The sequence below is a fragment of the Ranitomeya variabilis genome, chromosome 6, assembly GCF_051348905.1.
Source record: "Ranitomeya variabilis isolate aRanVar5 chromosome 6, aRanVar5.hap1, whole genome shotgun sequence".
Classification (NCBI taxonomy): domain Eukaryota; kingdom Metazoa; phylum Chordata; class Amphibia; order Anura; family Dendrobatidae; genus Ranitomeya; species Ranitomeya variabilis.
Genome location: NC_135237.1, coordinates 126,913,289 through 126,934,625, shown reverse-complemented (window position 1 = coordinate 126,934,625; position 21,337 = coordinate 126,913,289). Strand labels below are relative to the sequence as shown.

The 21,337-nt window shown below is 42.3% G+C and overlaps 1 protein-coding gene across 1 annotated transcript in view; it reads left to right on the top strand.

The window, feature by feature from the left end:
* The window catches only part of CMTM6 (CKLF like MARVEL transmembrane domain containing 6), a 38,636-nt gene extending 17,511 nt beyond the window's left edge, over positions 1–21,125 (top strand). Inside the window, exons 2-4 of the mRNA XM_077268971.1 lie at positions 9,404–9,580; positions 11,319–11,420; positions 19,309–21,125. Of these exons, the coding sequence (XP_077125086.1) occupies positions 9,404–9,580; positions 11,319–11,420; positions 19,309–19,470 (441 nt within the window). The 3' untranslated portion in view covers positions 19,471–21,125. The remainder of the gene's footprint in view (positions 1–9,403; positions 9,581–11,318; positions 11,421–19,308) is intronic.
* The last annotated feature ends 212 nt before the right edge of the window (positions 21,126–21,337 follow it).

The following is a 21,337-nucleotide window of genomic DNA, read 5'->3' as shown; positions in this document are numbered from 1 at the left end:
CATACAGAATCATATACTAAAGGGCGCTTACATACACAGTCATGGACACATACATAGTCAATTTTTTTCATACATGCATGCATACAGTGGTATGTAAAAGTTTAGGCACCCCTGGTCAAAATTACTGTTATTGTGAAGGTTGAAGATGAAATGATCTCTAAAAGGACTAAAGTTAAAGCTGACACATTTATATTTTAGGCAAAAAAGTCATTTTTTTACATTTTAAAAATGACTAAAAGGAAAATGCGCCCGTGCAAAATCTTGGGCACCCTGCATGGTTAGTACCTAGTTGCACCCCCTTTGCAAGTATCACAGTGTGTAAGGGTATGTGTACACGATCAGTGATTGCTGCGGGGTGGGTGCTGTGTACTTGTGAAGCGTCAAACCCGCAAAAGCGAGATGTAAAACGGCAGAGTGGATAAGATTTCAAGAAATCCCGCACCCACTATGTGTACACAGACGCCCGCAGATTATCGCCTCCGCAAGAGAATTTTCACCCATACAGCGTATTGGACGCGATGAATCCGCACGGTTCAGTGACCACATGCAGATTCTCCTGCGTTCAATAGACGGCAGCGAACATGCACTGCATCCAAGGTGCTGTCACTTCCGGATCGCGGGCCCCCGGCCTTATCATGCAGTCTGTAATCCTATACTTTGTCATGAGCACCACCCATTGGCTGCATCTGTGACTCCGATGTGACTGTAAAGGGGTACTCTGATTTTTACTTTCACTCATCCACTCATCTTTCACAATAGGCTGACCATGAGTTAAGTGCACCCCACAGACAGTTTGCACATCAGCACCACACTTTTTGCTCCACCACTCTCTTTTTTTTTTTTTTTTTTTGCGGCCAGCAAAATGCCTGCCCCGGGTAGCACACTACCCCACTATGCCCACCCAGCTTTCCCAAGCACCAGACCAGTACACTGCTTGCACTCTGGCGTAGATGGGGTAACAACCAGGCTATACTTTCCCTCTTCAAGATTGTGGGCACATTTAGATCAGCAAGGATTACACTTATTACATTTTAGATTTCACATATGAAGACGGGCACCATTTAGTAGCAGCTTTCACTATTCTGGACACCCCAAACATGGCTGTATTAAAGACATAATTAGGGTTAATATTACATTTATGTGGTTTCTGAATGCTGAAAATGATGGCACTTGGACAGAAGCGATGATGTCCCCCCCAATCACAGATTTATCCATGGATTGTGTTGACATCAGGATATTGTTATTAAATGGAATTGCTTTTCCATTGATGTCCCTGGTATGGACTAAAGACGTCCAGTCTGCTTTGGGGCAATTTTCTTCCCTTGCATAACCACCCCTTTTCTACAGAGAGCTCTCGGTATCTCTGTAGACTGGCTGACTTCCAGCTAATAGGACTTGTCTGGTGTCCCGTGAAATCGGATTATTATTTATTTAATCCATTACACTTTCATACATACATACCTACTCCTATACTATACTACATGCATGTATAAACATAAGTCATACATAATTATGTGCTATCATACAAGTACATGTATAACGATCATATATTATGTATAAACACATAGAATCAGATACTTATACATTGCAATTAACCATAGGCGGCTCGGGCAGCAAGTAAGGAGCTTGTTCTGTCCCCATTAGGATCAGCACCATTAGCTTGGCTGACAGGTTGTGGGAAGCAGCCTCGTGTATATATGGCGGTGTTAAGTGGTTGGGTACTTAGAGTTGGCGTGGTGACTGGTCAGTAGTGGAATTGGATGTTAAACCTAAAGCTAGTGGCTTGATAGGGATGGATATTAAAGTGAACCTGTCATGTGAAAAAAACTCTATTTGCCTGCAGATACGGGGTTAATCTGCAGGTTAATAACATTCAGAAGCCATGTGGCCTTTGCACTGAAAGCCCCGCTGCCAGGAGGAAATGAGCGTTAATCCTCCCTGCAGCATCTGCTTTCAGTCATAAAGGCGCAGCTTGAGTCACTGCTCAGTACGTAGTGAGCAGCAGCTGTAACCATGCCCGACACTGACTGACAGCCGGCTCTGTAATAATGCACCGCTGAGCCGGCTGTCAGTCAGTGATGGAGTGTGGTTACAGCTGCTGCTCGCTATGTACTGAGCAGTGACTGAACCTGCGCCTCTGTGACTGAAAGCCGGAGACTGCTGGAGGAATACAGTTAATTTCCTCCTGTCTGCTGGGCTTTCAGTGCAATGGCTGCATGGCTTCTGAAAGTTATTAACCCCATTTCTTCAGGTTGAGTTTTTTCACAAGACAGGTTCCCTTTTAGGCATTGTGCCCATGATGACTTTGGTGCTGAGTATTTTCCCTGCGTCAAAAAATGAAGCGTCTTACAGTTCCAGCAATGTGGATGGGATTTTTACAAATCTCATGTAAGCCCCCCCGCTCAGACAGCTGAAATATAGCGGGGGTCCCATGTCCACATAGGCCTGGCAAGTTGTTTTTATACCAGGGGTCAAATTAAGGTCAAGGTTTTTCCTCCATGTAAAAGCAGCCAGATTTGGGTTCTGACTGGCTTTCTTGCCCGTGATTGATTGGTTGTCAATCAGTTGCCGGGCAGAGTTAGTTATGTGTTCATGTTAAAGCAGCCAGATCTGGTTCTGACTGGCTTGTTTGCCCGCCTAAAATTTGGATGATTGATTGGTTGTCAATCAGTTGCTGGGCAGATTTAGTTATTATATATACTGGGGCACCGGCGTCGGATACTCAGTTCGCCGGTGCTTGAAGAAAAGAAGATCCCGCCCTCCCTCCCTTTATATTGTCATTTTCTCCTGTCGTTTGGTTTTATTTGTGGGTAAAAAATCACCCAACCTTGGGTGGATTTGGTTTATGGAAGTTGATGGAATTTTGGAATTTTAAACTTATGGATATTATTCATTGGTTATTTAGTTAAATTTTATGGAATTGGTAACTCAAAATAAAACCTCACGGCCATTTATTCCAAACTTTATAAAAGTGTCTTGTGTTTTTATTATATTATAATTATAGGCCTTATGGGGACATGACCACTATGCTTTTTTTACTCCGCGTTAACAGACCTGCATTGCGAGTTTCAAATCCGCAACGTGTCAATCTATCTTGCAGATACGTTACGTTTTATGTTCAGATTTCTCCATTGACTTGCATTAGATGTGGAAAATCCACAGGTAAATAAGTGATTTTTGCTATATGCAGTGATGCTGTAGAATTGCTATATAAAGCAGAATCGATCAGATGATCAAAGCTTCAAAGTTGCAATGAAGGACAGCATCAAATCCGGGTGAAAATATCCAAGAAGTGGTTCCTTTATTATGCCATAAACAAAGCGACGTTTCGACCAAATAGGTCTTTTTCAAGCATACAAAACATCAATAATGGCGGACTTATATAGGAAGTGGAATGCAAACAACCAATCCCCACACAAAGCCCGCCCATACATTAAATATAGTGCAAAATCACCACATAAATACATCTATACATATGTCTTATCATATACATGACACACATTATAATCTATACATATAAAACGTTAAAAAACATTCAGATTTCTCATAAGAGAGACGGCTTACCGGCACATAACTGTTTCCATAGCAACTGCCAACCAATCCCTGTGACTATACTATTTGGCACCCTAATATCCAACAAATGAGGTTTCACCTATCACCTTAAAACCCCATGTGTCCGACTCCCACCAATGGACGCAGTATATACATTCTCCTATCAAAATATCCGGATCATGGAGTCACATGTATTTAGTATGCCAATCACGAGACATCCCATACTGCGTTTATAAACAAACCGCAGGACCAATAGATGAGCAGCCAGGCAGCCGTGTTACAAAATGCACATGTTCAGCCTCCAATGAAAAAAGAGAAGTATTCCCACTCATACCAGTCATCAAATGAAGGTGTCTCATCCTGAACGCTCAGCGCACGGGTACGTAGGCGCATAGCAACCCTCGGCACGCCATCATATGAAGGCGCCAGCCAGAGGGTAGTATACGCCCTTGTCCCATGCGCCACCGCGTCAAGGTATCTCAGTTGCAAAGGCGCACAGCCGCCTAAACCTCTTATAGCACCGCTTCTGGATATCGCCAATGAGCAAGCGCATAGGAATCGCAACTGTGCAAGCGCATACAGAGGCCCCAAACAAACAGAATGACGGCAAAATAGTGACGAAGGTTAGTGAACGCCCATCCGTGCGTCATCACCTCAACCATACCACTGGCAATAAATATACGTCAACATATTTGATATACAAATACCGTATATACTCGAGTATAAGCCGAGATTTTCAGCCCAAATTTTTGGGCTGAAAGTGCCCCTCTCGGCTTATACTCGAGTCCCGGTCGGCGGCAGGGTCGGCGGGTGAGGGCAAGAGGGCGCTGAGGCATACTTACCTGCTTCCGGGGCTCCTGGCGCTCCCCCTGCCCGTCCCACGGTCTCCGGGTGCCACAGCTCTTCCCCTGTTCAGTGGTCACGTGGGACCGCTCATTAGAGAAATGAATATGGACTCCACTCCCATAGGGGTGGAGCCGCATATTCATTTATCTAATGAGCGGTAACGGTGACCGCTGATAGAGGAAGAGGCTGCGGCACCGAAGACCAGCTGTCCGGGGGAAGGAGCGGGACGCCGGGAGCAGGTAAGTATTACATATTCACCTGTCCGCGTTCCACACGCTGGGCGCCGCTCCATCTTCCCGGCGTCTCTCCGCACTGACTGTGCAGGTCAGAGGGCGCGATGACGCATATAGTGTGCGCGCCGCCCTCTGCCTGATAAGTCAGTGCAGCGAGACGCCGGGACGGGATGCTGAGGAGCTGCAAGCAAGAGAGGTGAATATGTCAATAATGAATGGTGCAGAGCACTATATGGCACAGCTATGGGGCAATAATGAACGGTGCAGAGCACTATATGGCACAGCTATGGGGCAATAATGAACGGTGCAGAGCACTATATGGCACAGCTATGGGGCAATAATGAACGGTGCAGAGCACTATATGGCACAGCTTTCTATGGTACAGCTATGGGGCAATAATGAACGGTGCAGAGCACTATATGGCACAGCTATGGGGCTATAATGAACGGTGCAGAGCACTATATGGCACAGCTATGGGGCTATAATGAACGGTGTGGAGCATCTATTTTTATTTTTGAAATTCACCGGTAGCTGCTGCATTTTCCACCCTAGGCTTATACTCAAGTCAATAAGTTTTCCCAGTTTTTTGTGGCAAAATTAGGGGGGTTGGCTTATACTCGGGTCGGCTTATACTCGAGTATATACGGTATACTCTGTATTCAATAGAGCCCAATCGGGAGATCCACTTCAATTCTTTCTGCTTTAGCAACCTACCTCGATCTCCACCCCTCGTAAGTACTGGCACACTGTCAATAACCTGGAATCTTAATTGGCTAACAGTATGCTTATTTTCACTAAAATGTTTAGGAATAGGCAATTCCAGCATCTATGTCCTAATCGTGCTCTTGTGCTTCCCAATACGCGCTTTGATTTCCATTGTCGTCTCCCCCACATATGTCAATCCACAAGGGCAAACTATCATGTAAACAACAAAGCTAGATGTACAGGTATATCTCTCTTTAATCACTATTCTTTTACCAGGATGCGGATGATTAAGAGTCACCCTTTAACATGTTACCACAACAGCGTTCAGGATGAGACGCCTTCATTTGATGACTGGTATGAGTGGGAATACTTCTCTTTTTTCATTGGAGGCTGAACATGTGCGTTTTGTAACACGGCTGCCTGGCTGCTCATCTATTGGTCCTGCGGTTTGTTTATAAACGCAGTATGGGATGTCTCGTGATTGGCATACTAAATACATGTGACTCCATGATCCGGATATTTTGTTAGGAGAATGTATATACTGCGTCCATTGGTGGGAGTCGGACACATGGGGTTTTAAGGTGATAGGTGAAACCTCATTTGTTGGATATAAGGGTGCCAAATAGTATAGTCACAGGGATTGGTTGGCAGTTGCTATGGAAACAGTTATGTGCCGGTAAGCCGTCTCTCTTATGAGAAATCTGAATGTTTTTTAACGTTTTATATGTATAGATTATAATGTGTGTCATGTATATGATAAGACATATGTATAGATGTATTTATGTGGTGATTTTGCACTATATTTAATGTATGGGCGGGCTTTGTGTGGGGATTGGTTCTTTGTATTGCACTTCCTATATAAGTCCGCCATTATTGATGTTTTGTATGCTTGAAAAAGACCTATTTGGTCGAAACGTCGCTTTGTTTATGGCATAATAAAGGAACCACTTCTTGGATATTTTCACCCGGATTTGATGCTGTCCTTCATTGCAACTTTGGTATGTACATTGTCCATGTGGTCCAGTGGAATTAGGACTTGCATCACCATATGTGATGTGCTGTTGACATTTTTCTAAAGTTTTGATCAAAGCTTCAAGTCTTCTAAGGGGACTAACAAATACTGTGAACGCTAAAAAAATAAAGATATTAAAAAAAGAAAAAAAACGTGTGTGGTATCACCGCATTCAGAAAAGTCTGATCTATCAAAGTATAAAAATAATTACCCCGATTAGTAAACAACGTGAACCAAAAAAAAATCACTGAAATTGTCAGAATTGCTGGGTTTTTTTCAGAATTTTTCCTGTTTCCTAGTACAATATGTGATAGAATGAATGGAGTCATTCAAAAGTACAACTATTCCCTCAAAAACAAGCCCTCATATGTCTGTGGACAGAAAAATAAAAAAGTTATGGCTCTGGGAAGAAGGGGGGAAAAAACAAACAGAAATTGGCACTGTCACAAAGGGGTAAAAACATGGCATAACAAAAAGAGACAAAGAATGCATATAAAAACCACACAAACGCAAGTAACCTAATTTATATACTAGCGGCAGAATTGGTGACCTCTTAATATTGCAGATGTATTACAAATTTGAGTTACTGTAATTTATGAATTTCCCTTTTGGCTGAAAACAAAAAAAGCTCCTCAAATATGCTGAAAGGCATATTTTGGCCCTTCTGTAAAATATGTATTGTGACCTCCGGGAATAGTGGAATAGTCATAGAAAACAGAGGCGGTCAGTGGAAACAATGCCATATAATGCTAAGGTGGAGAAGGCCGAGGGGTAACGCAAAGGGCAGGGACCACGGTTAGCGGGCACAGGCCACGTAACGTATCATGCTCAGGAGGAATCGCCCATTTTCGTTGTACGTCACCCTTGGCAGTACAGAGGTGAAAACAGCAAATTTATTGGACAATCGGAATGTAACACGTGCAGATTTTATGGCGGATTCACTGTGAAAAGAGCTTACCGTGCCAAGTGCCTGGCGAGAAACACAAAAATAAGCTCATGGTGCTTTTTAAAAAGGAACTTTTACATATATAGTTTTTAAAATTGCTAAATATCTTAAATGGGTTGTTCAGTTACAGTGGGGAAAAAAGTATTTAGTCAGCCACCAATTGTGCAAGTTCTCCCACTTAAAAAGATGAGAGGCCTGTAATTGACATCATAGGTAGACCACAACTATGAGAGTCAAAATGAGAAAACAAATCCAGAAAACCACCTTGTCTGATTTGGCAAGATTTATTTAACAAATTATGTTGGAAAATAAGTATTTGGTCACCTAAAAACAATCAAGATTTCTGGCTCTCACAGACCTGTAACTTCTTCTTTAAGAGGCTCCTCTGTCCTCCACTCATTACCTCTAGTAATGGCACATGGTTGAATTTGTTATCAGTATAGAAGACACCTGTCCACAACCTCAAACAGTCACACTCCAAACTCCACTGTGGTGAAGACCAAAGAGCTGTCGAAGGACACCAGAAACAAAATTGTAGCCCTGCACTAGGCTGGGAAGACTGAATCTGCAATAGCCAACCAGCTTGGTGTGATGAAATCAACTGTGGGAGCAATAATAAGAAAATGTCTGGGTGTGCTTTCTTCTTTATTTAAAATATTGCACCATCGCCATCTAGGCCGTGGACAGATGTACAGATTATGGCCGGAGTCACACTAGACTGTAATACGGACCGATGCTATGCAATAAAAAATCTCATAGCACTCGGCCCAATGTTAATCTATGGGGCAGCTCCCATCATCCGTTGTTTTCTCGGCCGTATTCAGGATCCGAGTGAAATGGCAGCATGCTGCAATTGTCAGTGTATCTCGGCCAAAACTCGGCAATGCAAGTCTATGGGTGTGAGAAAAACTCTCACACCACACGGACCATCAGTGTGACACCCATATGGCATCTGTATGCAATTTTAACATGAGCTTTTACATAGAGAGAACTGCTGTATGTAAAAGCATGTTTGCATACGGATGTCATATGGATGTCACACTGTTACTAGATGCGAGGAAATCACATCCTCGCATTGCACACAGGTGACATACGGATCACTGTTCAGGAACATTTGTGCGATTTTCGGCCGTCAAAATCGGACCGATTTTTTTTTTTTATACGGTAAGTGTGACTCCGGCCTAAAGGGAATCTGTCACCTAATTTTGGCCCTATAAGCTGCGGCCACCGCCATTAGGGGCTTATCTATAGCATTCTGTAATGCTGTAGATAAGCCCCCGACGTAACCTGAAAGATGAGAAAAAGACGTGAGATTATACTCACCCAGGGGCGGTCCAGTCCGGCGCCTCCCATCTTCATGCGATGACGTCCTCTTCTTTGCTTCCTGTCACGGTTCCTGCGCAGGCGTACATTATCTGCCCTGTTGAGGGCGGCGTAAAGTACTGCAGTGCAGAGGGAAAGGTCAGAGAGGCCCGGCGCCTGCGCACTGCAGGACTTTGCTCTGCCCTCAACAGGGCAGATAATGTACGCCTGTGCCGGAGCCGCAGCATGAAGACAAGAAGAGGACGTCATCGTAAGAAGATGAGAGGTCCCGGACCGCGACGCCCATCGGACCAGAACCGGACCGGGACCGCCCCTGGGTGAGTATAATATAACTTGTTTTTCTTCTCTTTCAGGTTACATGGGGGCTTAACTACAGCATTCCAGAATGCTGTAGATAAGCCCCTAATGGCGGTGGCCGCAGCTTATAGGGCCAAAATTAGGTGACAGATTTCCTTGAAGCTCTTAAAAGTCTTCAGGAAAATAGTGCTGTTAGCTGCACATATGTAGATTGCTCATTTTTCTGAAGCCCGCCCTGAGTCCTAGCCATGGGCGGTGCTTACACAGATTGGGGTCTATGAGTAGTGAGATCCTATGAAGCCCATCCGTAGGCTGCACAGAGATGGTGGTGACGGGGCCCTCATGCACCTCTGCTACTACAGTACCCTTCGGGGTGATATGGCGCAATACACAGTGTGTCCACTAGGCAGTGGTATCGGCTGTTTTTAAGCCCCTTATTTGAGCATTTATAAACGGAAGAGCTGATTGATCCACCTTTTTGTTTCCTAGGTGCTGTCATTTGTGGCCTTCATTTGTGAAGAAATCATCGCTCAGTGTGACTCCTGCGGAGGCCTCTACTTCTTCGAGTTTGTCAGCTGCAGCGCCTTTTTGCTTGCCATCCTCATGTTAGCTGTGTACTGCACACCTCTGAAGAACAAAATTATTATTCCAAGCTTCAAGAAAATTGTAAGCATGCTTATCTCATGGACTAATCATGTTACTCCCATCTATTAATGTTTCCAAAAATAATACCTTTACTGAAACTAATAATATAGTAAAAATCTATTAAGAACTACAGATGTCAGCAAGTAAACCGTGCTTGTTCCCATGGGTTAAGGTGCAGATTAAGTATTTGGTGCAGGCATTGGGTATCAAAAAACATGTCTTTTGGCATAAGAAAAACTTGACATGTAACAAAATCTGAACATGTGAACATACCTTACACTGGGAAATAAAACACAAACAAAGTTGAAGTTCCTGTCTCATTTGCCATACCCCCACCCCGCTAAAAAAATAGAATAAATCACTAAAATGTAACCTACATGTTAAAAAAACCAAAACCCTTTTCCAAAGCTAGTTGTGGAACTTGAAATGCAGCTACACAAGTCTGTCCCATGCCAACAAGTATTTTGGGACAATGTGTTACAGCTATGGAACAGAGATGAGACATGCAGCCGCCGGGACTCGGACATATTATTCGAGCACACCGAAGACTCTCTGTTAGCACCCGAGCATGCTCAGATAACACCTTCTTCAAGCACATTCAGCACTAGTATTTATCAATTGTTTTGTTCTTAATTACTTCCCGCCATAGGACAGAAATGTAACAGTAACTAAACGCATCAGGGTGGACTTGTATGCCACAAGGATGGACCACAGGACACCATGATGGGCCGCAGGCACAGGAGGTGCCCATGCCATCGACAGCAGGAGCTGGCTGTAAACTACAGCTGAGCACTTGGCATCTGCTGGGCTACAGCTAGCTCTGGTCCTGGCAGTAGAACTCCTCGGTTGGTGCGGTCTGTAGTGACTTTGGCATCTGAGAAATTTGACAGAGGGCGCACAATCATTTTGTCAGCCTATTGGCACCCCCTAACATGTTTGTGCCAACTGGTTGCTATTGCAATCTGAGGCCTAGCAGTGCCCACAGGGTCTGCCATACTCTACAGCCATCCGTTCCAACATGGGCTCTCATAGGCTACTTGTCAGTATAAGGGCTCCTGCACATGTATGGGGTCTCGGACCGATCATGGACAGCCTTGAACGGACTGGTTGAGTCTCCTGACCCGAGCGTCATAGACTTCTAGTAATATATGAAGTTGTCCTACTTGGAGACCCGTAGCCAGTTCGGGCATTGCGGTCCACTGATGAGCCCAATAAGGTCACATAGGTATAAACAGTTATATATAGAGAGCAACTAGCCAATAAGAATTACTCCCATAAGGGACCGGCAAGCCCAGATTGTTTCTCTAACCTATTTATCTTTCTACAAAAGATTAATTCTTAAATTGTCAAAATATGGCAACCAAATAAGATTTTTTCCCCCCCATCTTTTCAAAGTGAGCATGTACTGTAGAAAAGTAATAAAACTATGCAAACTTAATATCACTTTTATTATACTGAAATGCAGAATAAAGTTAACACTTTACGCTATGCGCGGTGTTGCACACATAGTTCTTGAAATTGCAGAATTGCTGTTTTCTTTATATCCCTCCCAATAAAGAGTAAATGAGTTATTTAATTAGCACCCTAGAACAACACCACTGACAAATACTGCTCAAGTCACACCCTACCCAAAAAACCAAAAAAAAGCCTGATTAAGGAAAAGAATCTATGGGGCGGCCTAGCTTTACTTTACATAGCTTTACTTTGAGGGCCATCTAGTGGAGAGTACAACAAATTGCACGTTTTTTATCTTTTGTAGGACTTCTATGTTACCGCAGTCGTTGGTGTCGTCTTCTTGATAGCTTCAATTGTATTTGCTGCTACAATGGACGATAATTTATCACTCGGAAAAGCATCTGTGGTAAGTAAAATATCTTTCATTTAGGATAATAATTGGGTTTATTGAGAAATTATTGTTCAGCAAAATAAAAAGCGTAGAACCAAAGAAGGTGTAGAAATCTCTTCCACATGAATAGAATTATGTAAGGCAAGAATATAATAATGCTGGGACATGTGTATTTAGAAAGAAAAGCATGGTCTCAAAAGAAGAGGCACATTTTACATGTGACCGGGAGGCGCAGCTCACACTCCATCTCCTTGTTTAGTTTTTTATTTAGCTCTATTTTTTTTTTCCAATTTTTAAAATATAATCACAAAACATGAAATGAGCAGAAATAGAAAAAACAAAAAAGACCCAATAAAGGCTGTTATCAAAAGTATAAAGTATTGCCTTCACAATGGGATCATAATGGCAATAGCACGAGTAGCACATGAAGGAACAGAATATGAAATTCCACATTGGTAAGTGAAATAGCGAATCCAAACAATTAGAAAAACTAGAAATAGACAGGAAGGAAGCACAGGAAAAGAAGAAAGGCACGGCACCCAATAACTACAGACTCTGCTTGCCCCAAGAGTCTCCTGATATTCAGGGGAAGATCCAAATTACATTTACTAAAACTAAGCTTTATAAAAACATTCATATAATTGTTGACTGGTGAGGTGAGTTCCTCCATTGACAACTTCATTCATTTTTGAAAACCAGAGTCAGTGGAGTCTTTTTTTTTTTTTTTTTTCCCCCCCCAAGGCAGAGGCATGTAGTTGTGATGAAGTGCCTTACTATAGACAGTCTCTGAAATGGATCACCATCTAATTCAACAGAACTCCCTGTAAGATGAAGTTGCATAGAGTGCACAACACACTTCCTGTAAAGGGGAGGCCAGGAACTACTATTACAGTTACTGATGATGATTACACAGCTCCTGGGGCCCTGTTCTAATGTAGAAAATGGCGGTACACCCTTTGTCAGTGTAGAATCTATTAGTTTATATTGGAGACTATAATGAGACTGTTGCTATGTGATGTTATGTTGATGCATCAATGTATTGCTAGTAAAGCATATAGGAATAAATGCAGAGTTAATCTGCACATTTAAGGTGAAGGCAGGAGTCTGAACTGCAGGGAAGTTGGAACACCAGATACAGTGGTGCTTGAAAGTTTGTGAATCCTTCAGAATTTAACAAATTTTTCCATAAACTTTACCTAAATCAGATTTTCACATGGCCTAAAAGTAGGTAAAGAGAACCAAATTAAACAAATGAGTCAGAAATATTAGAATTTTTAAATTATTTTAAATTAGAAAATTGATTCAATATCACATTGTGAATGGCAAAACAAATCAACTGTTGCTCTGTTTCTGGTGTGATTTTCCCCTCCCCCCCCCCCCCCCGTGCAGCAATAATGCCATCTAAACATTGGCACATCAGCTTGGTGGAATTTTATCACATCTATGCAAAACAGCATCATCTCTGTTATGTTGGAGGGTTTTTTCGCCATGAACTCCTCACTTCACTTCAGGTCATTCCACAACTAAAATCAGGACTTAACCCCTTCATGACCCCAGCTTTTTTCGGTTTTGCGTTTTCATTTTTCGCTCCCCTCCTTCCCAGAGCCGTAACTTTTTTTTTTTTTTTTCCGTCAATATGGCCATGTGAGGGCTTATTTTTTGCGGGACAAGTTGTACTTTTGAACGACCTCATTGGTTTTACCATGTCATGTACTAGAAAACGGGAAAAAAGTTCCAAGTGCGGTGAAATTCCCCAAAAAAAGTGCAATCCCACACTTATTTTTTGCTTGGCTTTTTTGCTAGGTTCACTAAATGCTAAAGCTGACCTGCCATTATGATTCTCCAGGTCATTTTGAGTTCATAGACACCAAACATGTCTAGGTTATTTTTTATCTATGTGGTAAAAAAAAAAATTCCAAACTTTGATACCCGTAGCGTCTCCATTTTTCGTCAGGTGAGGGCTTATTTTTTGTGTGCCGAGCTGACGATTTTAATGATACCATTTTGCTGCAGGTAGATTCTTTTGATCACCCGTTATTGCATTTTAACTTAATTCTGGCGTTTCAATTTTCTCTCTCGCTACGCCGTTTAGTGATCAGGTTAATCCTTTTTTTTATTGATAGACCGGGCAATACCAAATATGTGTATGTTTGATTTTTTTCATTGTTTTATTTTGAATGGGGCGAAAGGGGGTGATTTAAACTTTTATATATATATTTTTTTATTTTTTTCATATTTTTTAAAACCTTTTTTTTTTTTTTTTTTTTTTTTACTTTTGCCATGCTTCAATAGCCTCAATAGCTTCAATAGAAGCTGGCATAGCCTGATCGGCTCTGCTACATAGGAGCAATGCTCAGATCGCCCCTATGTAGCTGAATTACTGCATTGCTATGAGCGCCGACCCCAGGGTGGCGCCTCACAGCAATCCGGCTTCAAAAACCATAGAGATCTTCAATAGACCTCTGGTTGTCATGCCGATGCATTGCTGACCCCCGATCACGTGACGGGGGTCGGCGATGTGCTCATTTCCAGCCCGATGGCTGGAAGCTCTAGTTAAATGCTGCTGTCAGCGTTTGACAGCGGCATTTAACTAGTTAAAGAAGTTGTCCACTACAATAAACATTTTTTTTTTTTTCCATAAATCTTGCTATTATGTGTCACTGAAAACATCCACTGTCTTTATTTTAGCAATATTACCTTTTATCATGCTGTAGCAGCACATCTTTAGTGCTGGATCCAGCTCTCATGGGGTTAATCGACAACTTCCTTTCTCCTGAGTTACTGTGCTCTAATAGTACAAGTTCCATGATGCATTGCACTCGCCTATAACTCTGCACCTGGAACACCCACTCCAAAACACACCCCAACCTCTCCCTCCTCTATCTTCAAAAAGATTTGTGATGTCATTTCTGTCCAACCTCCTCTTTTACATTTGTCCAACCCACACTCCATTACACACAGATAGATAGATAGATAGATGATAGATAGATATGAGATGGATAGATAGATAAATAGATAGATGAATACATACAGATATATCTATATATCTATGTCTATTTCCATAGATATGTCCATATCCATGTTTCTAAACCCCTTCACCCCTGGAGCTTTTTTTGTTTTCGTGTATCGCTCCCCTTCTTTCCAGAGCCATAATTTTTCCGTCAATATGGCCATGTAAGGGCTTATTTTTGGCGGGACAAGTTCTACTTTTGAACGACACCATTGGTTTTAAAATGTCATGTAACAGAAAATGTGAAAAAAATTCAAAGTGCGATGAAATTGCAAAAAAACTGCAATCCCACACTTGTTTTTTGCTTGGCTTTTTTGCTAGGTTCCCTAAATGCTAAGGCTGCGTGCACACGTTGCGGATTTGATTGCAGATCCGCAGCGTTTTTTGCCGCACAGAATTGCATCAAATCCGCAGTGTAGTGCACAACCAATGTAAGTCTATGGGAGCCGCAGACTTGTGCACATGCTGCGGAAAAAAACGCACCGAAACGCAGCTTTTTTTTTCTCTGCAGCATGTCACTTCTTTTGTGCCAAACTGCAGCGTTTCTGTACCTTTAGACTTTCATTGAGTCGGGCACATCCGCAGCAAAACCGCAGATGTAAAAAAGATGTGCAGTTTAGATGCGGATGTGGGTCCGAGAAACGCTGCAGTTCGGGAGGAGGGAAGTGTGTGGGCGATGACTGTTTGTGTGTGTATGTGTGTGCTGGGTCTGCGGGCTGTACGGATGTGTGCGGGGTTGTTCGGATGTGTGCGGGACTGTTCGGGTGTGTGCGGGGCTGTGCGGGGGGTCTTTTGGGGGGTGTGTGTGCAGGCATCATCCGATGGGACTACAGGTACGCAGCATCCAATCTGCAGCTAATCCGGATGTAATCCGGATAGTGGACGCGCACCCTACACTATCCATACATCTATCAATAGATATATCTATCCAGATATATCTATAGATAGATATAGGAATAGGTAGATGTATTGTTATTCCACTGATTGAAAACACCAAACTCTGATTTCTCTTTTGTTATCTGCTAATCCTAAATTAGCATAATTCTGCCACTCAGACATTATATTGGATCATTTTCTTATTTAAAAAGTGATAAAGTCCAATACTCTTTACTAAAATTTGATGCAGATTTCACTAATATGTAAGCAGAAATAAGGATAATTCAGAAGGATTCACAAACTTTCACCACCAGTGTTTAATACAGTTGTGCTCAAAAGTTTACATACCACAGCAGAATTTTTGCTTTCTTGGCATTTTTTCAGAGAATATGAATAAGGCTGCTTTCACACTAGCGTCGGTACGGGGCCATCGCACTGCGTCGACCCGACGTACAGACGCATACTGTGAATAAAATGCCTGACGTGGGCATCGGAAGCAGTCTTACGACGCTTCCGCTGCCCCATTGCAAGGTCCTGGGAGGAGGGGGTGGAGTTTCGGCCTCGCATGTGCGGTCGAAAATGGCGGACTCGATGCACAAAAAAAGTTACATGTAACTTTTTTTGTGCCGGCGGTGCGCAAAACACGACGCAACCGTCGCACGACGGTTGCGACGTGTGGCACTGCGTCGCAATGCATCGCTAATAAAAGTCTATGGAGAAAAAACCGCATCCTGTGGGCAACTTTGCAGGATGCGTTTTTTCTCCACAACGACGCATTGCGACGTACAGTGCCCGACGCTGGTGTGAAAGTAGCCTAACACCAAAACTATTTCTCCACTCATGGTTAGTGGTTGGGTGAAGCCATTTATTGCCAAACTACTGTGTTTTATCTCTTTAAATCATAATGGCAACCCAAAACATCCAAATAACCCTGATCAAAAGTTCACATACCCTGGTGATTTTGGCCTGATAACATGCACAGAAGTTGACACAAATGGGTTTGAATGGTTACTAAAGGTAACATCCACACCTGTGACGTGTTTGCTTGTAATCAGTGTGTGTGCATAAAAGCTAAGTGAGTTTCTGGATCCAGACAGACTCTTGCATCTTTCATCCAGCCACTGACGTTTCTGGATTGTGAGTTATGGGGAAAGCAAAATAATTGTCAACAGATTTATGGGAAAAGGTAGTTGAAATGTATAAAACAGGAAAGGGATTCAAAAAGATATCCAAGGAATTGATAATACCAGTCGGCAGCGTTCAAACTGTAATTAACAAATGGAAAATCAGGGACTCTGTAAAAATAAAACCACGGTCAGGTAGACCAACAAAAATTTTGTCCAAAACTCCCAGGAAAATTGTTCATGATGCAAAGAAAAACCCTCAAATAACATCAGCTGAAATACTGGACTCTGAAAACTAGCGGTGAGGCTGTTTCAAGATGCACAATAAGGAGGCACTTGAAGAAAAATGGGCTGCATGGTCGAGTCACCAGAAGAAAGCCATTACTGCACAAATGCCACAAAGTATCTCACCTACAATATGCAAAACAGCACAGAGACAAACCGCAAAACTTCTGGAACAAGGTAATTTGAAGTGATGAGACCAAAATTGAACTTTTTGGCCACAACCATAAATGTTCCATTTGGAGAGAGGTCATCAAGGCCTATGATAAAATGAAAACCATTTCTACTGTAAAGCACCGAGGTGGATCGCTGATGTTTTGGGGATGTGTGAGCTACAAAGGCACAGGAAACTTGGTTAAAGTTGAAGGAAAGATGAATGCAGGACATTATCAGCAAATACTGAAGGCAAATTTGCAATTATCAGCCTGGAGGCTGCGCATGGGACGTACTTGGACGTTCCAACATGACAATGATCCAAAACACAAGGCCAAGTCAACCTGTCATTGGCTACAGCAGAACAAAGTGAAGGTTCTGGAGTGACCATCTCACTCTCCTGACCTCGATATCCTTAAGCTACTCTGGGGAGATCTTAAGCACGCAGTTCATGCTAGACAGCCCAGGAAATTACAGGAACTGGAGGCTTTTTGCCAAGAAGAGTGGGCAGATTTACCATCTGATCCACAACTACCACAAAAGACTTCAAGCTGTTATTGATGTTAGAGAGGGCAATACATGGTATTAACAAATGGGGTATGTGAACTTTTGATCAGGGTCATTTGGATGTTTTGCGTTGTCATTATGATTTAAAAAGAGAAAACACAATAGTTTGACGATAAATGGCTTCACCCGACCACTAACCATGAGTGGAGAAAAAGTTTTGATGTTATCATTCATATTCTCTGAAAAAAGACTAAGACAGCTAAAGTTCATGTGTCAGTTTCCCCGAAACAGAGGACTTCATATAAACTGCAGGATTACATAATTACCTATTGAGACCCACCAGGCAGCTATTAGACACCTTTCTTGCTCACCATACTCAACTTTACTTGTTTCTATTTACATATCCTCATGCTGCTCACTTATTATCGCTGCTCCACTTGTGTAATGGGGAAATGATATTTAGTGGGTCTATACAATGCTTAGCTGTTGTTGAGTTATATAACTGCCCAGTCTCACACTAGAAAATCTGTACAGATAGTATAGACGCACAATCTACTTGTATGACATTCATATTGCTTTCCCTGACTCCTGCTTGGATGACGAGGAGAAACCTTTCACAGGTAGGAGGCAGGGAAGACTGGTTAAAGCTGCATTACTTAGGACACGGAGACTGCAGTTTGATAAGAGACCCAGAACTTGCTGCTCCTATCTATCACTCTTAGGCTAAGTTCACACGTTGCAGAATTGCCGCGGAAATTTCCGCGGCAATTCTGCGCCTCCTGCCGCGGGTATATCGCATGCAGAATTAGCATGCATATACCCGCAGAAAACTAGCGTTTTGCAAGCATAATTAGCTTGCAGAATGCTAGAGTTTTCCAAGCGATCTGTAGCATCGCTTGGAAAACTGACTGACAGGTTGGTCACACTTGTCAAACATAGTGTTTGACAAGTGTGACCAACTTTTTACTATAGATGCAGCCTATGCAGCATCAATAGTAAAAGATCGAATGTTTAAAAATAATAAAAAACATGGTTATACTCTCCTGCAGACCTCTGCGGCGTCCGTTCCTATAGCTGGAGTGCAGTGAAGGGCCTGCGATGACGTCACTGTCTTGTGATTGGTCGCGTGAGTCACATGAGCGGTCACGCGACCAATCACAAGACAGTGACGTCATCACAGGTCCTGAACCACATCATCTATAGGAACGGAAGAGAGATCATGCACCGGAGAGGCGGGAACACTTCGGGGGCCATCAGAGGGTGAGTATATCGCTATTTTTTATTTTAATTCGTTATTTTGTACCACTTATATGGTGCCCAGTGCGTGGAGGAGAGTCTCCTCTCCTCCACCCTGGGTACCAACCGCACATGATCTGCTTGCTTCCCGCATGGTGTGCACAGCCCCGTGCGGGAAGTAAGCAGATCAATGCACTCCTATGGGTGCAGAATCGCCGCGATTCCGCAATTTTAATGAACATGCTGCGTTTTTTTCTGGAATGCGATTCCGCTCAGGAAAAAAATGCAGCATGTGCACAAAAAATGCAGATTGCATTCTATTACATAGGATGCTTAATGTTAGCGTTTTTTTCGCGGTTTTATAGCGTTTTTATAGTGAAAAACCGCGAAAAAAACGCAAAAAATCTGCTACGTGTGCACATGGCCTTAAGTAGGATTTAGAGTTCAGCTAGTACAGTGTGATGTAACTGCACCTGTGCAAACCCAGAAGCATTATGGCAATTGTAGTGTGCAGCAACAGAAGTATATCAGAGAGGGAAAAAAGGAGCAAAGATGGCAGACAACCCAGACATGGCATACCATTTTACACAGCGTACACAAGAGTTTCTGCAATATTATTTAATAATGGCCTACACTGCACTATACAGGAAATAAATCTGGTGCTTTAATGTATATCTGTATGTGTGTACTTTAAATTTATTTTTGTATCTTTTAGGCCTTTGGATTCTTTGCTTCTTTTGCATTTCTTGGGGAATTGTACCTTATGTATAAAAGCAACTATCTGGCACGACAGTCCGAACCTCAAGCTGTTAGAACTAATGGCGCATTGGAGAACGAACCATTAAATACTACTGCCCCGGTTCAAGAAACTGCTTAATTATGCAGTATACAGGTTCTGGATGATCTGTCCATCATTAAATACAATTTTACGGTCTGTTTTTATTCCATGTAAATAAAAATCAACTATTTTGAAGAATACAATCCATAAAAACACTATATGGATATGCAGGAATCTGTTGCCTTTCCTGATAACTTCTCTTTTTTTTTCTTAAGTTTATTTTTGTATTCATTCCAGATAATGGTTCATTGTATGCATGATAAATTGCTTCACTTATTTATTTATTTGTTATCACTTTGAAAGTAATGAAATTAGCTGTTTATGGTATTTTGGTGAATTTTTTATATGCCACACGCAGTTTGCCTAATGTGAATAATGTTAATCCCAAGAGGTCCACCCTTAATAATTAGGAAGGGACCACTGAAATGAAAGCCTCTCGTCACTTGCTACAGGGTGAACTACTGTACAGATCTAAAGCGCTTTTTATACGAACAATAGAAAATCAGGTTTTTAGATCTCATTTAAAATTAAAGTTACGGGAGGATCTGCCAATCAGTAGTAAATCTGCACCGTATTTCATTAACTTTTGGTGCCTTATTGCTTAGATATAGCTTTTGTACACTGTAAATGAGCTGGGTATCTAAAATTTAAAAAGGTTTGACCGCTTTGGGCAATAAAAGTTTCAGAAGTGTCACTTGTTTTTCAACTAATCACAAGCTGTACCTTTGTTAGCTGCGCAACAATTAATTTGTGGGGAAACCCTGCAGCAAGTGTCTTCACTTTCCTGCAGTGCCTCCGCAGGAGGAACAAAGCATTGCACAATTTCCATTGGAATTAATAGGCAGTTATGTAATGACTGGGCATAGTCCTCCAGGCATGAGGCATTCTATGTAGTTGCTCTGGATGATAAAGGTAACCAGCACAAGTCAGAATTCCCTAACAAGATATTTAATAATAGGCTTTATAAACCAGACCCACCCGATCAATGAAGTAAATGGCAGATTGACTTTGGTTACTAAATGGCAGTCTCTAGTTTTTAATCTGGTTAGATGTACTAAGAGTGTTTTATTTCTGTTATATCGGTGCAGTTGCCCATATGGCATTTTAGACAGTTTTTAGGGAACTCAAGAGTAAATACACTTAAAAAAAAGTGCCTGTTCTAGCAATATAACATTTTCCTAGCCTGCGCTCAGTAGCAGAGAGGTGGCCACTACTGTGTATTGTGCACAGCAGAGCAGCGATCACTGGACCTGGTGTGGAAGGGGCTTCAGTAGGGATGTCATCCATAGTTGGAATGTTTGGCCCTTGAGCGAGGGAAGCTCGATTTTAAAATAGTGGTGTCTAAGCTGAATTAGCTATACGCGTTAGTGCTTCAGATCTAGCTCCTTGTTATCTCTCAAAAATTGGGTTAATGACAGAAAATGAAGGGCTTCAGATTATTTGCATTCAAAATGGGCTACGTGTCCATCTCCTCACTAACCAACTTTTTGGGACTAGCCATATGTGCATGTTCTGTGTCTAATTTATTTTATATATTTGAGAAAGAGGCATATGTGGCCACCAGATGGTTCTCCCTGGAAAACAAAGGACTGAACTTGATAAATCCCATCAATGAGTCATCTGAAAACTGCCAGGCTTTATGGTGATACACATTACATTTTTGTGTATTCTGTCAAATTTGAAAAGATTTCTCCAAAGGAAAAAAAACAAATGCATACCAACTTTACATTATCATGGCCTGCGAAGACTAAAGAGGTTGTCCACTACTTTAGCATTAATGACCTATCCTTAGGATAGGTCATCAATATCTGATCAGTCACGGTCAGACACCTGGCATCCACACCGCCGATCAGCAGTTGTCGGTGATGGCAGCCGCTGTCCGAAACTACTCACTTGTGGAGCTGGC